This window comes from Scomber scombrus, chromosome 9 (assembly GCF_963691925.1).
Source record: "Scomber scombrus chromosome 9, fScoSco1.1, whole genome shotgun sequence".
NCBI classification, from domain to species: domain Eukaryota; kingdom Metazoa; phylum Chordata; class Actinopteri; order Scombriformes; family Scombridae; genus Scomber; species Scomber scombrus.
The window spans coordinates 22,788,764-22,807,084 of NC_084978.1; the positions used below are offsets into that span (position 1 = coordinate 22,788,764).

General features: G+C 40.8%; 1 protein-coding gene across 4 annotated transcripts in view; it reads left to right on the forward strand.

The window, feature by feature from the left end:
* The window catches only part of gria1a (glutamate receptor, ionotropic, AMPA 1a), a 61,814-nt gene extending 44,952 nt beyond the window's left edge, over positions 1–16,862 (forward strand). For 2 of the 4 annotated variants that reach the window (XM_062425080.1, XM_062425082.1), the window contains 5 exons: positions 4,664–4,862; positions 4,984–5,231; positions 8,085–8,199; positions 14,587–14,721; positions 16,662–16,862. In XM_062425080.1, the coding sequence (XP_062281064.1) occupies positions 4,664–4,862; positions 4,984–5,231; positions 8,085–8,199; positions 14,587–14,721; positions 16,662–16,862 (898 nt within the window). Of the gene's footprint in view, positions 1–4,663; positions 4,863–4,983; positions 5,232–8,084; positions 8,200–8,991; positions 9,107–14,586; positions 14,722–16,661 lie in introns of all 4 variants that reach the window. The other 2 variants (XM_062425079.1, XM_062425081.1) reach the window with 2 other exon arrangements.
* Positions 16,863–18,321: the final 1,459 nt, after the last annotated feature.

Sequence of the window (18,321 nt, forward strand, 5' to 3'; positions counted from 1 at the left end):
TATATATACATCAACAACATACTCTCACACTTACGCTACTGTACGGCTGGATTGTGAGAGCAAATATTCCGAGTTGGGAAAATAGCAAGATTCCTTAAAACCCCTGAAAACCTAATAGTAATAATTTTTTCTCCATAAAACTAGACTAAATAAACAATACTAAAGGTGAACGTTTGTGAAAATGTCTTCATCATCAGGAAGACATTTGTTCAGATTTGATTGACAAGCGCTGTCAAATATAAGCAAACAGCCCGGCAACAGTCTAAAGCAGATTGATTTAGAATTTTTAGAAAACGCTGTTGACTCCAAACTGTACTATATAATGAAAATCTTTCCTCATAATCTGTTAAACTTCTCATTTAAAAATGTTACTGAATTCCACAGTGATGTCTTTAAATGTGATTGAAGCAGTAAGATTTAAAAGTATTAAGTACACAGAAAACATAAAAGCAGGCAGGTATTTTGACTTTTTGAAAGTATAACTGGTAATATGATGGATTTATGTAATAAATGCCTCAAACAATCATTCGTCAAAATGGAATATATTAAATATCTGTTAACTGACTGATTGGCTAAGCATTTAATCATTTCAGCTCAAATGATATGCATAAGTTGTGTTGCATTCATGTACACAGTACTTCAGTGCTGTTGAGCTGGTGCCTTTGAAGATCCCATTACCATTCCTTTTCTTCATAATGCAATAAAAGAGGCAGAGTGAATAATTGATTAATCATTGCCTTAACAAGGCTATGAAATTACAGTGCTACTTGGAATATTTCCCTTACTGTAATAAGACCGCTTAGTTAATGTTTTACAGGGACACCGAGGTTGGCTGCCATGCAATAATGTATGAGGAGCGGAAAGGAGGCTCAAAGGAAAGCAGTTCAAAAGGAAACAAAAAGAGACGAATAGGTCTGTGTTTGCCAGTCGCTCTGCTCAACGAAGGAGGAGGGCTGCTGCAGGAGAACCAACACGTACCCCTCCACACACACACACACACACACACTGACAAACATATCTGTCCCACACACATGCACACTTTCTTTCCCGTCACACCAGTCACACAGCAAATTGTGTGTCCATGTGTGTCCGTGGCCTGTCACAGGCTACACATTTGGGGACAATTTTCAGACTTAGCACCAGTTAATTGGCGCCAGATTGTCCAATTGAGGACAAAAGCCGTGTTACCAATTGAGAAAAACTGATTTTTTTGGGTCAGTGGTAAATGTTAGGGGTTAGGCAAGTAGATGTGAATGTTAGGGTTAAGTTAAGTCTTCATGAATTTAATGTAAGTCTATGTTATGTCCCCAAAAGTGACCATGGTCTGATATGTGTGTATGTGTGAGTGTGTGCGTGCATACTTGAATGCATCAGTGTCAGTGCCAAGGTGTAGGCCATTGTGGTCTTGGTCCAAAACAAACCTCTGTCAGCCCCCAGCGCATGAAGAGACCAGCAGGGAGCACAGAGAAGAAATGGGGTGGATGGAGAGAGGGAAGGAAAATGAAAGGAGAGGAAGAGAGAAAAAAAGGGCGATTGAAGGAGAAGGATTAGACAGCTGTTTACTGCCATCTCTGGAGGCCAGCAGGAGTCAAAGCTAAGGAGTTTGTCAGCCTCTGGTGGTGCTATCCAGTTTACTTTTCATCTCTCTCACACTCACTCTCTTTTCCTCCAATCTCCTGATAGTTCTTCATCTGTCACGCTCTTCCCTTTCAAAGAGCTCAAACACACTGAGAGGACTCAGCAGTAATTAGAAGCAATTTAAACAGTAATATATAGGATTGAGTATTGTAATCGTTTATTGCAAGTGTAAAGAGCAAGCAGTGACTACAGTAGCAGAGCTTAAGGTTGACAGCAGTGATGAAGTACCTTAAAGTACAAAGCCACCAACAGCTGCTAGATCTCAATAAGTCATTTTGGTGTCAATTTGAAGCTACTTATAGTAGCTTTGATGTCTTGTTGTGTGGGTGATGATTAACAGTTGTGATTGACAGTTCTCTCACCGGCTCCAGGACTCGCACTGACTCAGACTATTGCCACAATATTTCACAAAGTATAATGTTACTTGATAAAGATACATGCCCTTAGTTAGTTAGCACAATTTGTACAGGTGATCCCAGTAACCTAATGTTAATTTTGTAGAAGAGTGTGTTTCCGGAGTGTAAAAGGCAACACTCCACACTCTTTATTTGGAAGGTCCTGGTTCGAAACAGAAAAGATCATAAGCTGCAACTCTGGGCTTCTAAACCAGCTGCAATGCGCTGAGTTCATTACATTTATCTTCATATACAGTCTATGGCAGAGTTCTTGCACTTAGTAAGTATTATGATGAGTCAGATCATATCATTTGTGAAAGAGACACACTGTTGATTTTTTTGTACTGGCTTTATTTATGAAGTTTTTGTCTTCAAACATTTTTCAGGTATATATTAATAAGTTACAAACTCTTACTACAGTATCACCTAACCCTAGCCCAAAAAATGTCAGTGAGCCCTCTGTCAGTGTGATGATGTGATTGTATGTCAGGTGAGATGTTGCTGTTGGTGTGATGGATCTTCTCAATTTATCATCTTATCAGTCATATATGCTGCGTTCCATTTACCTCGGAAGTTTGAAGTCAGAGCTGGGAATGACGTCACACCCGAACGAATTTACTATTAGCCAATTAAGAGTCTCTCGGGACATTAGTGGTACGAATAACTGGTCCTGCAATAGTTGTACTGGTTGGGGTCCTGATCCTTTTATCGATGGTTCTTGGAGCAATTGAGTTGATTACCGTAACTGCTGTTGTCAAAGTAGTTTGGCTATTAGTTCCTAAATTCACAACAGTGTTTATTGATTTTAAAGGTAATCTTGTTGTGGTTATAGTACTGAATTTTGGGGTTGCAGTGCTAAATTAAATCTGCTGCTACTTTAGGTTTGTCGAGCACTGTATTACTGGTGCTGGGCATGGGCCTAGTTTCTGGCTCTGTTTTTGTTTTCTCACTAAGTTTGGGAGTAATTATTTCTCTAGGGCTTGGAGTGCTTATTACAGAGTTTTTATACTCTAATGCGATGCTCACTCGTTTCCGACTAGGAACTCTGAGAGTCCGACTTCCGAGTACAACTGGAACGCACCAATATTACCATAGTTTTTGTGGAGGCGACCCTTTTACCCATTTAATCTTTGTTCCATACATTACATGCATTATTTTGATCTTTTCTCTGTACATTTCTGACATTTCTAAACATACTATTCTTGTTCACCAAGCTCAATAGCCTTTAATCGCTCAATAGCTCATTAGCCTTAATTCTCAAAGATGCAAGGAGCTGCTGCTGTTTACATGTGTATGACACTGGTGCTGTTCATCCACCTAACAAAGTTCCAAGGACCAAAATGTTGCCAATAAAATGAGTAAAAGTGATTGACAGTGTGTGAAATGTTTTGGTTCTGTAACATTAAAGAGCTAAAATGTCGAGTTCTTACACTAGAGAATCAACCACTTGCTTGTTGCTGCGATACTAAATATGCAGTGAGACATTTAGGAAAGCATGTTGCTTTTCTCACTGCGCATAAAAAGCTTAACCTTACCCAAACCCATTTGAGCAGTGATCAGTGAAGAAGTCAAAATATGAATCTATACCCCCCCCCCCAACCCCCTGATACACACACACACATGTACGCATACACACATACACACACCCTGCAGGCAGCTCTACATTCTCCCGACTGATTTTCAAAGGCTTGGCATCCATTCTGTGTTTGCTCTCCGCTCGCTCTCTGGCTGCTCTTTCATCATCCAGCCGTCATCTGAAAAGCATCTTAAATGATTATGTTTTAGCTTCTCCCTTTTTTTTTCTTCTCCCCCCCCCCCCCCCCCACTTAATCTCGCCTTCATGCTCACACTCCATTTGGCTTGACGGCACAAAGGTGAATCACGAAAGCCTTTTTTGTTTCAGATTTGTGTCATTTTCATTGCGTAAGCTCCGCCACTCTGTGCCTCCGCGCTTGTCGGGGACTGATATGTAACGCAACATGATTTCTGCTGTTGCTGTTCAAGTTGGCTTCTCTTGAGGTGAAGAGCCGCGTAGAGAGGAAAGACGGAGATTTGACTCGGGGGATTTTGCTCTCAAATTATCCAGTTGTTGTTTTTTGTTGTTGTTGTTGTTGGGTTTTTTTTTTTGAAAGTGCAATTAGAGCAGTGGTTAAGTGTTCCCCTCTGCCTATTAATCCCCATCAATTAATGCATGTGGTTCCATGAAACATATTGGCAACTTTCTTAAAGTGAGATTAATTTGGCAGGCAGGAAGCTGAGTGGGCCTTTGTGAAAACTGGTTATCTTTCCTTAGCACATTGGACTAAGCTCTCCAAGCCTGGTGGAACGACAAGTGTGTGTGAGTGCAGAGGGAGAGTGATGCAATGTAGGTCATTTGAATGGTGTGAACATCGCAAGGTTTCGAGATTGCTTTTTTTGATTGTGCGGAAAATTGGCCAGGAAAGAACAACAAATGCATGCCTCAAGCATTTATTTTCCAACACACCACATTAACATATGATGACTGATTGCCTTTGTAATCATGATGAAAATGAAAGATGGAAACAAAATGCATGGCATGAAGATATACAGGAGCATATAAACATACTGTGTGTCTTTTGTGTGTTCTTTTCCTGTCCTTCTGTTTTCAGCTCTCTGTCAGGCCGCATTGTCGGAGGCGTTTGGTGGTTCTTCACCCTCATCATCATCTCATCCTATACTGCCAACTTGGCCGCCTTCCTGACAGTGGAGAGGATGGTGTCTCCTATAGAGAGTGCTGAGGATTTGGCCAAGCAAACAGAGATTGCCTATGGAACACTGGACGCTGGCTCCACCAAAGAGTTTTTCAGGGTGAGAGACCATGATTCAAACATGTATACTTAACACGGCGTCATAAAATATAAAGACGGATAGAAAACATTCACACTGACATTGTCTCCTTCTCTCTCGAATTTACTATTCTGTCTGTCAGAGGTCGAAGATCGCTGTGTTTGAGAAGATGTGGTCCTACATGAAGGCGGCTGACCCATCCGTGTTTGTCAAGACCACAGACGAGGGTGTAATGAGAGTCAGGAAGTCCAAGGGCAAGTACGCCTACCTGCTGGAGTCCACGATGAACGAGTACATAGAGCAGAGGAAACCCTGCGACACTATGAAGGTGGGAGGGAACCTGGACTCTAAAGGTTATGGCATCGCCACACCCAAAGGCTCTCCTCTCAGGTAAACCGCTGGCACTGCAGCAAAGCTGGATAAAAGCCTTCAAACACTTTTATTGGAGCTTGAGCATGAGCATCATCTGACATCTGTTGATTTGTTCATCAAGCCCACTGTTTGCAGCGTTTGATCATGTATGAAAACATACATACATGAACATTTTCCAGTTTCTATTTTCTTTGAAACTTTATGCATTTATTTATTTAAGCTTTTTTTCATCATAATAACATGACATGAGTATTCAGTATGTTGTTCAGGCATATGAGGCCTTGCCATTTCTTTTTATCCATCAAACTTTTTTGTGTTTGTAGTTTGCACACAGTCACATTTACAAATTGAGCATGCCCATTTTCACCACAGAAGTCCATCCTTTAGTTAAAGTTTGTGCCTGCATATGTATGTATGTATGCAATTAACCTAAGCTTGTGAGCACTTGCGGAAGTGTAAAGTAGGACTGTGAGATGTTCCAACCTTTGCTACTCAAGCTATTTCTCCTGCTGCCCTCTAATTACATTCTAAGCCTTCTTCATGAGCATTTGTGGTGGTTTATTTTGTTCGGTGTGCTTTGAAACTGAAGCATCCCCTCAAACACACAGAAAAACACATACAAATGTAAATGCGCCTCTCACAAACCAACAGGGCCCTTGAAGCAGGATTACAGTTTAAAGGGCCGCATCCCATAATGCCACTTTTCCACTTAAGCCAGGGCTCACACCTTGAATGCAAAGTCAGCAGTCAAATTTATAATTGCCACATTACGCATGTGGTAATTGATGTAATGAATGATAATTCATACTGGATGCACCTCTGTCACTGATGTCCAAGAACAGCAGCTGTCATTTCACATTACATTAACACCTTAACCAACTTCCCGTTCATATTTCTTTTGCAACCACAGAGAGAGAGAGTGCAAAAGCTGGTGGCATCTGAAGCTTTTAATCTGTCTCTAATAGGTCTCATTCATTTTAATGAAAGGAGCCATATGGAGAAGTTTCATTCAAGTCGCTAAGGATTCATTTGGGGTTCCACCTTGGTTGACAGCCAAAGGTCAGAACACGCTAGACTAGAAATGTTTCCTACTCCTTCAGCGGGGGTCTCCTTTTTTAAATTTACACAAATTATAGTTCATACAACAAGTCTCAGCTGTATTAGTGATGAGACAAGTGGTGAAATTAATCTGCTCACATGTCATATAGTCAGATTGGCCCAGACCTACAATGTAGCAATGGGATGCAGAGTAGAACAGCTGAGGATGGCCCCTATTATCCCTCTCTCTCTCTGTATTAATTACTGACCGAGTGATGTATGCTATTCTCAGGTTGCCACTTTGACCATTCCCAGATGTCTGATACCGAGTTTCATTAACAGATAATCAACATTCATGATTGGAAGGGTTGTATTAAAGGATGGAACACTTGAATGATTCAAATATATTAATGGTTGAAGTAGATCACCTGGTATCAGACATTAATGAATGTCCAGTGAATTCAAAGACTTCAGTTCAGTTAAGCCTGCTATGCATTGTCAGTGCATTGACTTGCACAAATCACTGGATATATTAAAATATGTACATATTATAAGACTTATATTGCAGTGCAGGTATAACTGAAAGAAGCCTTTTGAAGATGCCAAATGACGTAATTCTTCATTTTACAGGATGTACTGACTGCCTGCCTGCCTTCAAACTGCAACATTTCTGATCATTCTGTGATATATTCTGTATATATTCTATGCTCCCTGATTCATTTCTTACATGTATGATGTCCAACCACCCACATGCCTGCCTGACTGTTTACCCCCATCCCACTTTACATAATCTCCCTGACATCTACTCACCTTGACCCAACTGACCAAACTAACCAATGACCCGCAGGTCTCCAGACTATCCATGTCCACTCACGTTGACTTCTTTCTTTCTGTCTGAGTCCACTATGCTGAGAAAGAATTCAGAGGTTTTACCAGCTCTGAGGATACCTGTGTTCCCTACAGCTGTGTTACGCACTCAAGGCTTGGGATAAAGACCCTCTCATGTTTTCGCTGGTGAGAAAGGCAGAATATCGCCAAACAAAACTGAAGAATTGACACTGATTTGAGAGGAGAGACTTTCTGGTAAAGGCTGTAATCTTCACTGCTCTCATGCAAATCCTGATTGAAGATTCTGCCTTTCTGTGATTTGCGGACGGAGAGAGTCTTTGTCCATAGCCAGTCAGCTATAGGAAATACACACGCACACTCACCAGAGAGAGAGAGCAACCATTGAGGAGATGCTTCAGATGAGATGGTGTCTTATAGTTTCACATTCAGGATTCTGTCTATAGTTGGTCACGCAGTTTCCTTTCTGCTTGTTTAAGAAATGAACTTGTAATGACAGCGAACCTGACAGTTAAAACACGCAAAGCCTGTGTCTGAATTTGTCTCCGCTGATAGTTATAAATTAATCAACATGGGCTTCCATTCACCATGATGCTGTTATGGGTGGAATATTGATACGTTAGTTACCATAGCAATCTGTATGCTGGTGCTGCTGAAAGGAAATTACCATCTGTAAACAGAGTTCTGCATCCAAGGCATCTCCATTTATAGTGTGTGCTCTGCCTCCCTCTGAGGCCCCTGCTTGGTAAAACCTAACTCTACTACTGTATGGGCGCTCATCATTTCAGCCCATTGCAGATGTACAACTTACATATATCAGACATGTACATCTAAAGCCAAGTACTCCTGCTTCATATCAGTAGCTATATGCAGGAGTTTCAAACAGTAAGTCAATGTTGTCATAATCACCACCACCATGCGACCAATCTCTTTATATCTGTCCCATAGAGTGTCTCCTAATGGCTATCATCTTATATTATTTTCAAGAAACCCAGTAAACCTTGCAGTGTTAAAACTGAACGAGCAGGGCCTCTTGGACAAATTGAAAAACAAGTGGTGGTACGACAAGGGAGAGTGCGGCAGCGGGGGCGGGGACTCCAAGGTCAGAGCCAGTTTGATAAACCCTGCGGGTAACCCACCCACCACCACTGGGAGTGTGTGGGGGTGGAGGGGTGGTGGGTGGGGTTTGTGTGGGGGACGAGGGAGGGAAGGGTAACCGGCAGATCCACACTGCGTTGCCACTCCAGCAACACCTCATCTGTGGTGTGGAGATGAGCAAAGGGAGAAATGCCAAGGGTTGTGATCATCAGGCCCGAGGGCGGCTGACTTTTAAAACCACAAAGGGGGGGAAATCTTCTATTATCTCCCTTGCTTAAACAAAACAAACACCAATTTAAAATTGATCAATGTCTAGTAATTAAACCAACTGGGTCCCTTGTGCTCACGGATATTTTTCAGACAGCATGCATTTATTTAGTGGCTGGAACCTGCTCAGTTTTAGTTGTTAAATTTGCTCATTAACACCTTTTTCTTTTTTACAAAACATACAATTGAGACATCCCTGTTGCATAAGTGCGTGTAAGCAGTGTGCCGGTTACCCGAAGTGATATAGTAATACACATCTACTGCCTTAGGGAGCAAGCCAACCAAGATAGATGGAGTATTAATGCATATCACTTTGACTCTGATGTTTCTAATGATGTTTATTCTGTATATGTACGTGAGTGTGTGTGCGCGTGTGTGTGATGAGTTGTTTTTTTGTTTTTTTTACCTTTAAGCAAGCAAGCTCAAGCATTAACGTGTGTATGTATTTTGCTACTCTGTGTTTCTGAACTAATAACATAAAATAACATGGTATAATATGTTATTTATGTTATTTTCTTATGGGTGGAAGAATTCCAGTAAACCTAGCGGTGTTGAAACTCAATGAGCAAGCCGTCTTAGACAAACTGAAAAACAAATGGTGGTACGATAAAGGGGAGTGTGGCAGCAAGGACTCCGGAAGAAAGGTTAGTCTCCAACCCAATCCTGTCACCTCACAGCACCTCCCAGCACAACCCTGCACTGATCCTAGACCAGTCCCAAGTCCAGCCCTAAGCCTCTCTTACACTGAGCAATAACCCTCATGTGGCTCTGGCAGTGCCACCATATTGGCCTGAATATAAGACAAATCTTATTATATGATCTTCCCATTTAGCAACACCTGTCCATAGATAAGTATACACTGTTTTTACCATCTTTAATTCATCTGTACATTAAAATGAAGATGCAGTAAATTAATTAAAAAAAACGAAATAGTCAACCAACATCCACATTTTATTACTCAGTTAATAAAATACAGTTCAGGGTGGATCCACTCCAAATTATGGAATATCAATGCTTCAACATAGTAAAACTAGCAATTTAATTAAATTTCAATATCTTTCAGACATGCACCTAGTTGCCAAGAAAGTTCTATAACATTGGTATTATATATCAAAATTGAAAATATCTGATATGGTTCAGTGTAATAATATAGTGCTTTAAGCTATAAGCATGATATTTCGATAAATATTTTGTATGCAATTTTCAGCGAAAAAATATGTTTACTCATTAGTAAACATATTTTTTTGCTAATGTAGAGAATTTACTTTTTGCTTCTTCTGTATGGACCATTTCTCCACTAAAGATGTCAGGAGATGTTGTATTTGTATGTGGAAACAATATATTAACATAATCCATCAGAAAACAGAACTTTTTGGAGACTTTTGGAGCTAACCAACACCTCCAGCAACAACAAGTTATAAATACAACACCCTCTTAACAGGATCCCTTTGTAACATAAGAGAACATCTGCCATTGTGAATACATAAAATGTGATTCAGTCCCAAAAGATGTTGAAAATGTAACTTCCACAAGAAACATTGTCTTACATTTGGGCCAGTACTTTGGTGACACTCTGGAGTCTATTTTTTTCCCCACTGATGAGCTTGTGTTGTCAGCGATTTAATTTTCATAACCAGTGTGTAAACAAGTGATGTGTGGTGGATTAGTTAGTAATGTAATAGAGAATACAGTTACCATCCAGGTTGTATAAATCCTACTAAAAATAGACCATACAACCAAACAAACACACAGACAAACACATACACATAGACACAGATCAACTGTTATGATATACTTGAACTGGAACAGTAGATTAAATACGGTGTGAATTACTCTGAAAGCTATTTGTTAGAATAGATCTCCCTCCCAAGCAAAAACACTAGCAAAAAGAAAACAAAGGAGGGCATGAGCGAGGCAGATGATGACTTCAGGCCATCGGACCATGCTGAACCCTTCAAACGTTTTGAGCCGTAAAACCTTACATTATGTCCCACTCACTGAATGAATGCACGTATGGATGCAAACCCTGCTAGATCAAAGCTAGATCGACCATAAATCCCACCAAATCTGCCGCTGTGCTTGTACGCATTTATAGCTAACCACTGTTTCAAGAAGTAGTTCTCCCTGACAGAGAGGCATTTTCTCCTCAGCTCAGGTACATCTACATGCATTTGAAATGTCAGATGGCCTTCTGATCCTGTCAGTACAGCTGTTTTTCTACTTTTACTCTGCTCATATGTTTGATACTTTGGTGCAGGGGTGTCAAACCATGTGCAATGAAGGGTGCAGTCTCCAGGGAAAATATTCACAAACAGTCTGAGAGTAATATATAAATAATGAAACATGTAGGAAAGAGTTCCATTTTGGGAGAGATTTAGTAGAATACACTGTCATTGTTCAATCATGGACATCTTAGTACAGTCACAAAAGTATATATTTAAATGCAGCTAACTGTCAAATGTTAAATCCCTCTATAGGAAATAGATTATAGGAACTTTCTAATGAGTGTTTGAGAACATAACTTGACTTTGTAAAATGACATTTGGGGAAACATGCGTATTTGCGATTGATAATCCTCTCATGTCTGTATGTTAATTATGTAGCTGTGAAACTAAAACTCATCAGCACAAAAACTGAAGCGCTGGGAAAGAACCAAAGTGGCCAAGAAATAGTCTGGCACATAACCACCATAAAACCACAACGTGCCATTTTTACACCTTGGTTGTTGTGCATAGTAAACAAACAAAATATAGAATGTTAGTGAGTTTAGTCACACTCTGAACTCACTGGCGTAGCTTCATGTTTACTGTGTAGGCATGAGAGAGTGGTATGATTCTCCCACAGCAAATAGGCTTATTCTCCGAAATATCAAGCTATTCCTTTAATATGTTTGTGGTACTCGCAGCCTGCCATGTGATACCTCCTGCTCTGTAAAACAGCTCTTGACTCCCCACTTTAAACAGGTATTAGCTGTGTGAGGGGCTGAGATACTTCATTAATAGCTTATTTCTTTGCTCGGTTTTAATTGCAAATGTAAACAGAACATTTATTCTAAGACGTTTCTAGCTCTAGGAAGCTTTTTAAATACAGCTTTAGGTGTTTTGATAAACATAACTTGAGCTTGAGAGTTTGAGAGGAGGAATTAGTCTCTGAAATAATCAGGTATCGTCATATTTGGAGGAAAAGACTGCAGACTTTCAGTCCTTTATAACACATTTTTTGACACACAAGCCCTGCTCTAAAAAACCTTATGCAGATCACATAATTCTTCAATATACAGTATACTGTACAGCAGGGTTTATCTACATATTATTTGGCCAAAAGACAGACTAAATGTATTCAAATGTAAAATTTGCCCTCTGAGTTAAAAATGAAAGCCTGAATATCAGCAGTGGCTAGAGATCACTGGTGCTGATAGCCTGAGTTAACCGTACAGCACACTGAAATGCAAATTGAGGTGTAATAAAATGTAAATGGCCAAGCTTACAGAACTATAGCTTTTCATGTGGTATCCATCTCCTAAAGTGGCACAAAGGTTTTCCCCAGACGGACGTGCAGGGAGAAGCATCCTCATTAGATCCCATTGTTCCATGAGAGCTTATTAGGTCAACTGATTTAACTCTCAATGATTACATTTCATTACAGAATGTAAATAGGCATAAATGTAAGTAGGCACCATTGAGATAGAGAATAATGACCTATAATATCAAGCTATTTCAAACCAAAGAGTTGTGTTGTTGTTGCATGAATGCATGTGTTGTGGGGTTGTTTAAGCACTTTACCTGTACCTCTTCCCTCACAAATATGTAGTTTTGAGAAGTGTATGGAATGATTAGTTCAAATATTTAGCTAGACCTTGTTTAAATGTTTAGAAATGTATAAATAAGTTATGAACAGTTTGTTTGTTTTTTAAAGATTTGAGGCCTGTCTCACAAATTAGGTTTAATGTACTGTAGCTCTCTTTAAGTTAGTAAAGTAAACTAAACACTGGTGATTCTGGATAGGTGGTCTCACAGAGCTGTTTCTGTTACAACCCAAGATTTAACCACACAGCTGCGAGCATGTGCACATGGAAGAATTGCGATTTAAAGCAGGCAGCCAATCATACGCTACACTGACAGTTAAAGAATGTCGAATTTATATGAGAAAAGATGAAACTGTTGTTCCCTGCTGGGTTAAAGCTTAAGTTAAACTATGTTAAAGATACCCAATAAAAGCAATACGGTATAAAAGGAAATACATAGTAAAAAGAAAAATTATGATAAAATGTCTGCTTTAGCCTTAAACTGGTATGTGAAATAAATAGGTTACTGATATGTGTCCGCCTCATACATAAATATGAAAAAAATGGAACTGAAAATGTTACTTCTGCTGTTGTAGGGAGGAGTACTGCAGGAGATTGGTGAAAATAGAAAAGGCTTGATAAAGGTTGGAGGTCAATGAAGGATTACTGCTTGTGGTGAGACAGCCATCAGAGGACTTTTTATTCATATGATAAGAAAGTGAAAGCATTCCATAGCACACTGGCTGTGCTGCAAAATATTTCATCTATTTATGAAGCCTGTTCTGCAGTGATTGAATATGAATCCTCATTTAACCAGTTACTAAAAAATGCAGTTGTATATCTTATTCATGACTTACAACTACCTGCTTGCTGGTTAGTTTCAAGCTGTGTTTTATTGCCAGAAAGGAATGCAGCTATTACAAATGATTTATTATATAATATCTAACAATGCACATAAAAGGCAAAATGTGAAGAAGTTGGGGTGAGCATTCCTCATGTTGGATATTGTAACCTATTACCTATTACCCCCCACTGTGGGTGCTACAGAGCTTTCTGACAGGTGACTTAACATACCTTTAAATGCTGTTAAATGTCCTACCCTCATATTTCCAACATGCTGTTTTGTAAGAAGCCCAGTGAAGAACACTGGCTGAGCTGCAAATTATTGATGATATAATAGAATAAATCATCTCAGGAAGCAGTCATACCAGTTTGTAAAGATGTTCCTCTGTGCTCTTGAGAGGGTAACTCATTTCTTTTCCTGATAATTAAGTAGAAAGGAGGTGGCTCTGTCAAAAAAGGTTCCTTAAAGGCTCAGTCTATGCTGTTTATTACCATGGCAACGGAGCTCAGTTTGAACGCAAGCTGTCTTTGTGAGACTCCCAAAAAAAAGTTAACCAATTAATCCTGCTTTGTGAGACAGGCTTTCAACACATGTTTTTTATTGATCATATTTTGTTTGTGTTTGTTTGTGTGTGTGTGTGTGTGTGTGTGTGTGTGTTTTTGTGTTTGTGACTTGTCCTCGTCTCGTACTTTACATGTATGACTAGTGTTTCCCTTTGTGTGTGGATGCAGAAGTTTGTATTGGTTTGTGTGTGTGTGTGCGTGTGTGTGCGCGCGCGTGTGTGTGTGCACGTGTGTGTGTGCGTGTCGCGTTATTATAATGCATTTGAGTCCTTGCACATGTGATTTCTTCTTATTTGTGAAACGAATGTGTGTCTTTAAAAGAATACTATGCAGGATTTTCCTAAAACAAAAAATATATATACATAGTTTTTTAAAAACTATTAAAAAAAAAAAGTAGTTAATATTTTCATGTTCGGGATGCTTCTAGGCGTCAGTCTTTGGGCAGTGGGTGTGTAGCCCCCAGCCAATAACAGCACACAAGTGTGGGACTCGTAAACGTAGCAACCAGATTACATCACCATCTCCGTCTCTTTCCTCTGCTCCACAGCGGACAGAATGCAACTCGGCACTCATACGAAATCCGACAGCACGACACCTTCTTGCAGAGTTGTGCAAAGGTGCAGGTGTGGTAATTTGTGCTTTAGAGAATAACCGCTGCGACGCAATCAGAAAATACGTTTCTCTTCATTCACTCTCTAACTTGCTCAACCACTGCTTCTCTCTTTCTCTCTCTGGCCAACTTTTTTGCTCACAAGCACCGCCCGGCAAATCCTGCATAATATACCTTTAAGTACGTGTGTGAATCAGTGTGTCTGTCTTCAGTTATGAATCATATGTATGTAAACCTACAGTGTAGTCTTTTTTTTCTGTTGCACTGCTCCACTATCACTCCTCACCAAATGGCTCTGCCCCCTCTCTCCACCTCCCCTCTAGGACAAGACAAGCGCTCTGAGCCTCAGCAATGTGGCGGGAGTCTTTTACATCCTGATCGGCGGCCTGGGCCTGGCCATGCTGGTGGCACTGGTGGAGTTCTGCTACAAGTCCAGGACCGAGTCGCGCCGAATGAAGGTGTCCACCGCGCGAGCTGCTGCCGCCTCAGCCGCTCAGGCCTTTCACTGCTCAGCCTTAGACAGTGGTGCTAGCGCCCCCTACACAGAGCTGCAGAGCTACGGCCTGTACGCCAACAACATTGTTAAGATATAAGGGCAGAGCACAGCCACGGGGTAGGAAACGCTGTGATCAAGCCATGATGATGATGATGATGATTGTGATGATGATGACGATGACATCCGCCTCCTCACCCCCCCCCCCCCCCCCCCCCCGCCCATCTAACCGTGATCACAGTACGGCCTCTCACGGCTTCCACCGCAGTGCAAACGCTCTCCTGTACCTCTCTCTCCCTCTGCCGCTCCCTCGCTCAGTCTCTATGTTACTGATCTCCTGCCGTTGTCTTGAATCACTTGATTTTAAATTGCCCTTATGCCTGATTTTTTTTCTAATCTATAGATTTTATTTTTTATGCTTCTGAATCAAACATGAATTATTGCTTTTATCTAGATCTGTATATCATGGAATTGTTAGTCCAAAATCACTCACCAAAAAAGCTTCTACCTTTCAAACTCTTATAAATCAATCTAAAATGTCTTATTCATATCATTTACATTTTGTGGTAGTAATTTAGAATCTAGAATTTGTTTTTTGTTTTTTTTATTATTTTGGCTTATAATAATGTTCCTTTTTAGTGAAATCCAATTAATAGACTCTCATAGCACATGTTCACAAATGAAGAAACTCTGCAGCACAGGTGTAAAGGCAATTTGAATCACAGTGGTACATCTATCTACCTCTGTCGCTGTGAGCACATCTCTCCCCTGCTCCTTCTTCTCTTTTTGCTGAATGTCTCGCAACGCAGGGCCCATTGTGGTGAACATCCTTTATATGTATACCATAAGGCAGGCCCGTCGCAGCTCACATGTGTTCCATTACTGCTTTAACCCAGACCAGTCTAACCCAAGTTATTGTATTTGCAGAAATCTTAAAGTAAGGACTTGTTGCTTAGTATTTGACTGCGAGATGTGAGGTTTCTCCTCCAGCAGCTACAATGTTTTACCTATTAGTCTTCTGCTTCATGGATCAATTTGCACAAACAACCTTTGATTCATTCTTCCAACATCAAAGCCCCCCGGGGGCCACGCTGATATACTCTTCATGTAAACAGCAGAAAAAGGCAAAGCAGAGCCAAGACAAGGCGTGATCTACTACATGAATCTCTTATTTTTTTAATCAGCCTACAAAGAGGCACCTGATCAGTATGCTGATGAGATATTAGTCCAGCGGTGCCTTTATGCTGTTTGGCTTGAAAGAAACAACAACGCTGTTCCAATTTAGGGCCAGTGTAATTCTCCAATCCCCATGCAGCACTCACCGGTTGCTCCAGATCTGCACTTGCTTTGCCCAATTCAATCAACTATAGAATAGGGGATGCGGGCAAACACAGAAGAAGCACATGTGCTCGTACACACACACACACACACATGCATCACACATCATTAGATCGCCTTTCAAGCCAGGTGGCTTTTATTGTGCTAGACTTGAGAATGGAGCTATTAAACCAATGAGTGAAACCTCAGCTTGCTTCTTACTGCCCACACTTCGCTCTGCTCCTCCTGTTACAAATTAGGACATTGATGCACATCGGCCGGCGCCAAAGTTTACCACCCGCGAATATCACTCAGGCCTAGATAAAGAGAGTGAAAACCAGCACCTCTAACAGCTTATTCTGCTTCTGAACCACTTGGCGTGCCAGCACCACATACAGATAGTGACAAAAACAGCTGCTTATGCGCATGTGTTTATATAACAAAGACTGGAGAAGATGCATAACATTTTGCAGATTTATCTTTATTCCTGTATAAGCTGAAAGAACTTTTAAAGTGCGCTGCTAGCTCTAACTGTTGCATTAACTTTTCTTGTTCAGATTAGGATATAATCCATGTCTGTGGGTGCAGACTAACTGTAATCTCTTTGCTTCTTTCTGCCAGCAATCCATCAACGACGCCATGCGCTGCTCCACTCTGACCAGGATGAGTGGCAACGGGAGCGGCGGAGAGAACGGACGAATCCTCACCCACGACTTCCCCAAGACAGTTCAGACACTGCCCTGCATGAGCCACACCGCCAGCATGGGACTGGGTGCTTCCGGCATGTGATGGTCACGTGACTGTGCCGGCGGCGAGGAATAGGCAGGGTGGGGCAGGATGAGCACAAGACTCTTAATGTCCTCAAAAATCATGGCTGTCCGGTTTGACCCATCTGTTCTCCTGGCTGTCAACGTGCCCGATCTCAAACAAGACTTAACTTACTGCCAAAATGCACTCTCGAAATCGCTCCAAACTACGAACGGAAACTCGCAACATTTTTTTTAAATAAGTGGATGTTTGAAAAAGAGATATTTGGAAAAATAAGAAGGGAAATGTGCTGCAATAAAGAAGCCGTCAAGGGGGCGTGTTTTTGAATTTTTTACAGTGTTCATTTATGTGGAAAAGAAAAAAAACAACTTTATTCTTCAGTGTGACGCCTGCGCTGTGCCATTTCGATGGAGCTGTTGACCTTAGTCTGCGTGTGCAATATCTTCACCTCCACTGCTGACTTGTACTACCTAGATGCTTTCTGATGGCTGATGGAAACGCATCTTTGCACAGATGTGGTGATGAGGACAAACACTTGTGACTTCTATGATGATTTGATATTGTTTTGGGACATTCCCTCTCTCTTTCACTCTCACATTTACACGTCATTTCGGAAGGACAAAGTGCTCTGTGTAGCATTGGCAGTTTTTATGATATAGTCTATGGTTTACACTGTTGTAATATCGCTAAAGAGCTTTGTCAAAAGTAGTTGATTTGATTTTTCCTCGACTGAGGGATCAGTGCTGTTTAAATCAGCGGCTGGCCAGGCTACAACAAACATGCATTGCTGCTACACCTCATTTAACACATCATGCCTTGTCTTTGTGCCATATGACCATTCTCACAAATTCACACAAACACACACACACACATACACACACACATACATACACTACACACTTGTTGCTACTGGGTTATGTTTTGGCCAACAGATTGATAGATTGAGAGTTTGACTATTTAATGATCAGAGAGCAGATTCAGAGATGCTCACTTTGACCTGTGTGAGAAAGGGTTAGAGGATAGAGAAGACACATTATAAGACACATTATTCTGTGGCTATGTACAGTACTGAGTGACCTTACACTGTATTCTACTGTTGTGACATTCATAGCATATCCATTGATATACAAGGGAGTCTATTTGCAGCACATGGTAAAGAATTGAGATTGACAAATTCAGATATAATCTGGTGAAAATATTCCTCACACTATTGTTAGAGTCATTGCTGCATAATTCACTCTCTCCTGTGATGTATTTTCAGCTGTATTCAGTTTTAATGAAATGGGCAGCGCAGCTATTCACTCTCAATTTATTGAGAGTGGCATATCCCCTGCAGATTGTGCGTGGCCTATAAAAGGAAAATCGGCCTCCTCTCTTTGTCGCTAGCTAGTTTAGGAAGGAGGCGGGATTGGAAGATTTGGTGTGACTGACAGATTCAGAGTCAGTCCTATCTGTGTTTATTGGAAGCCGAGGTTACATT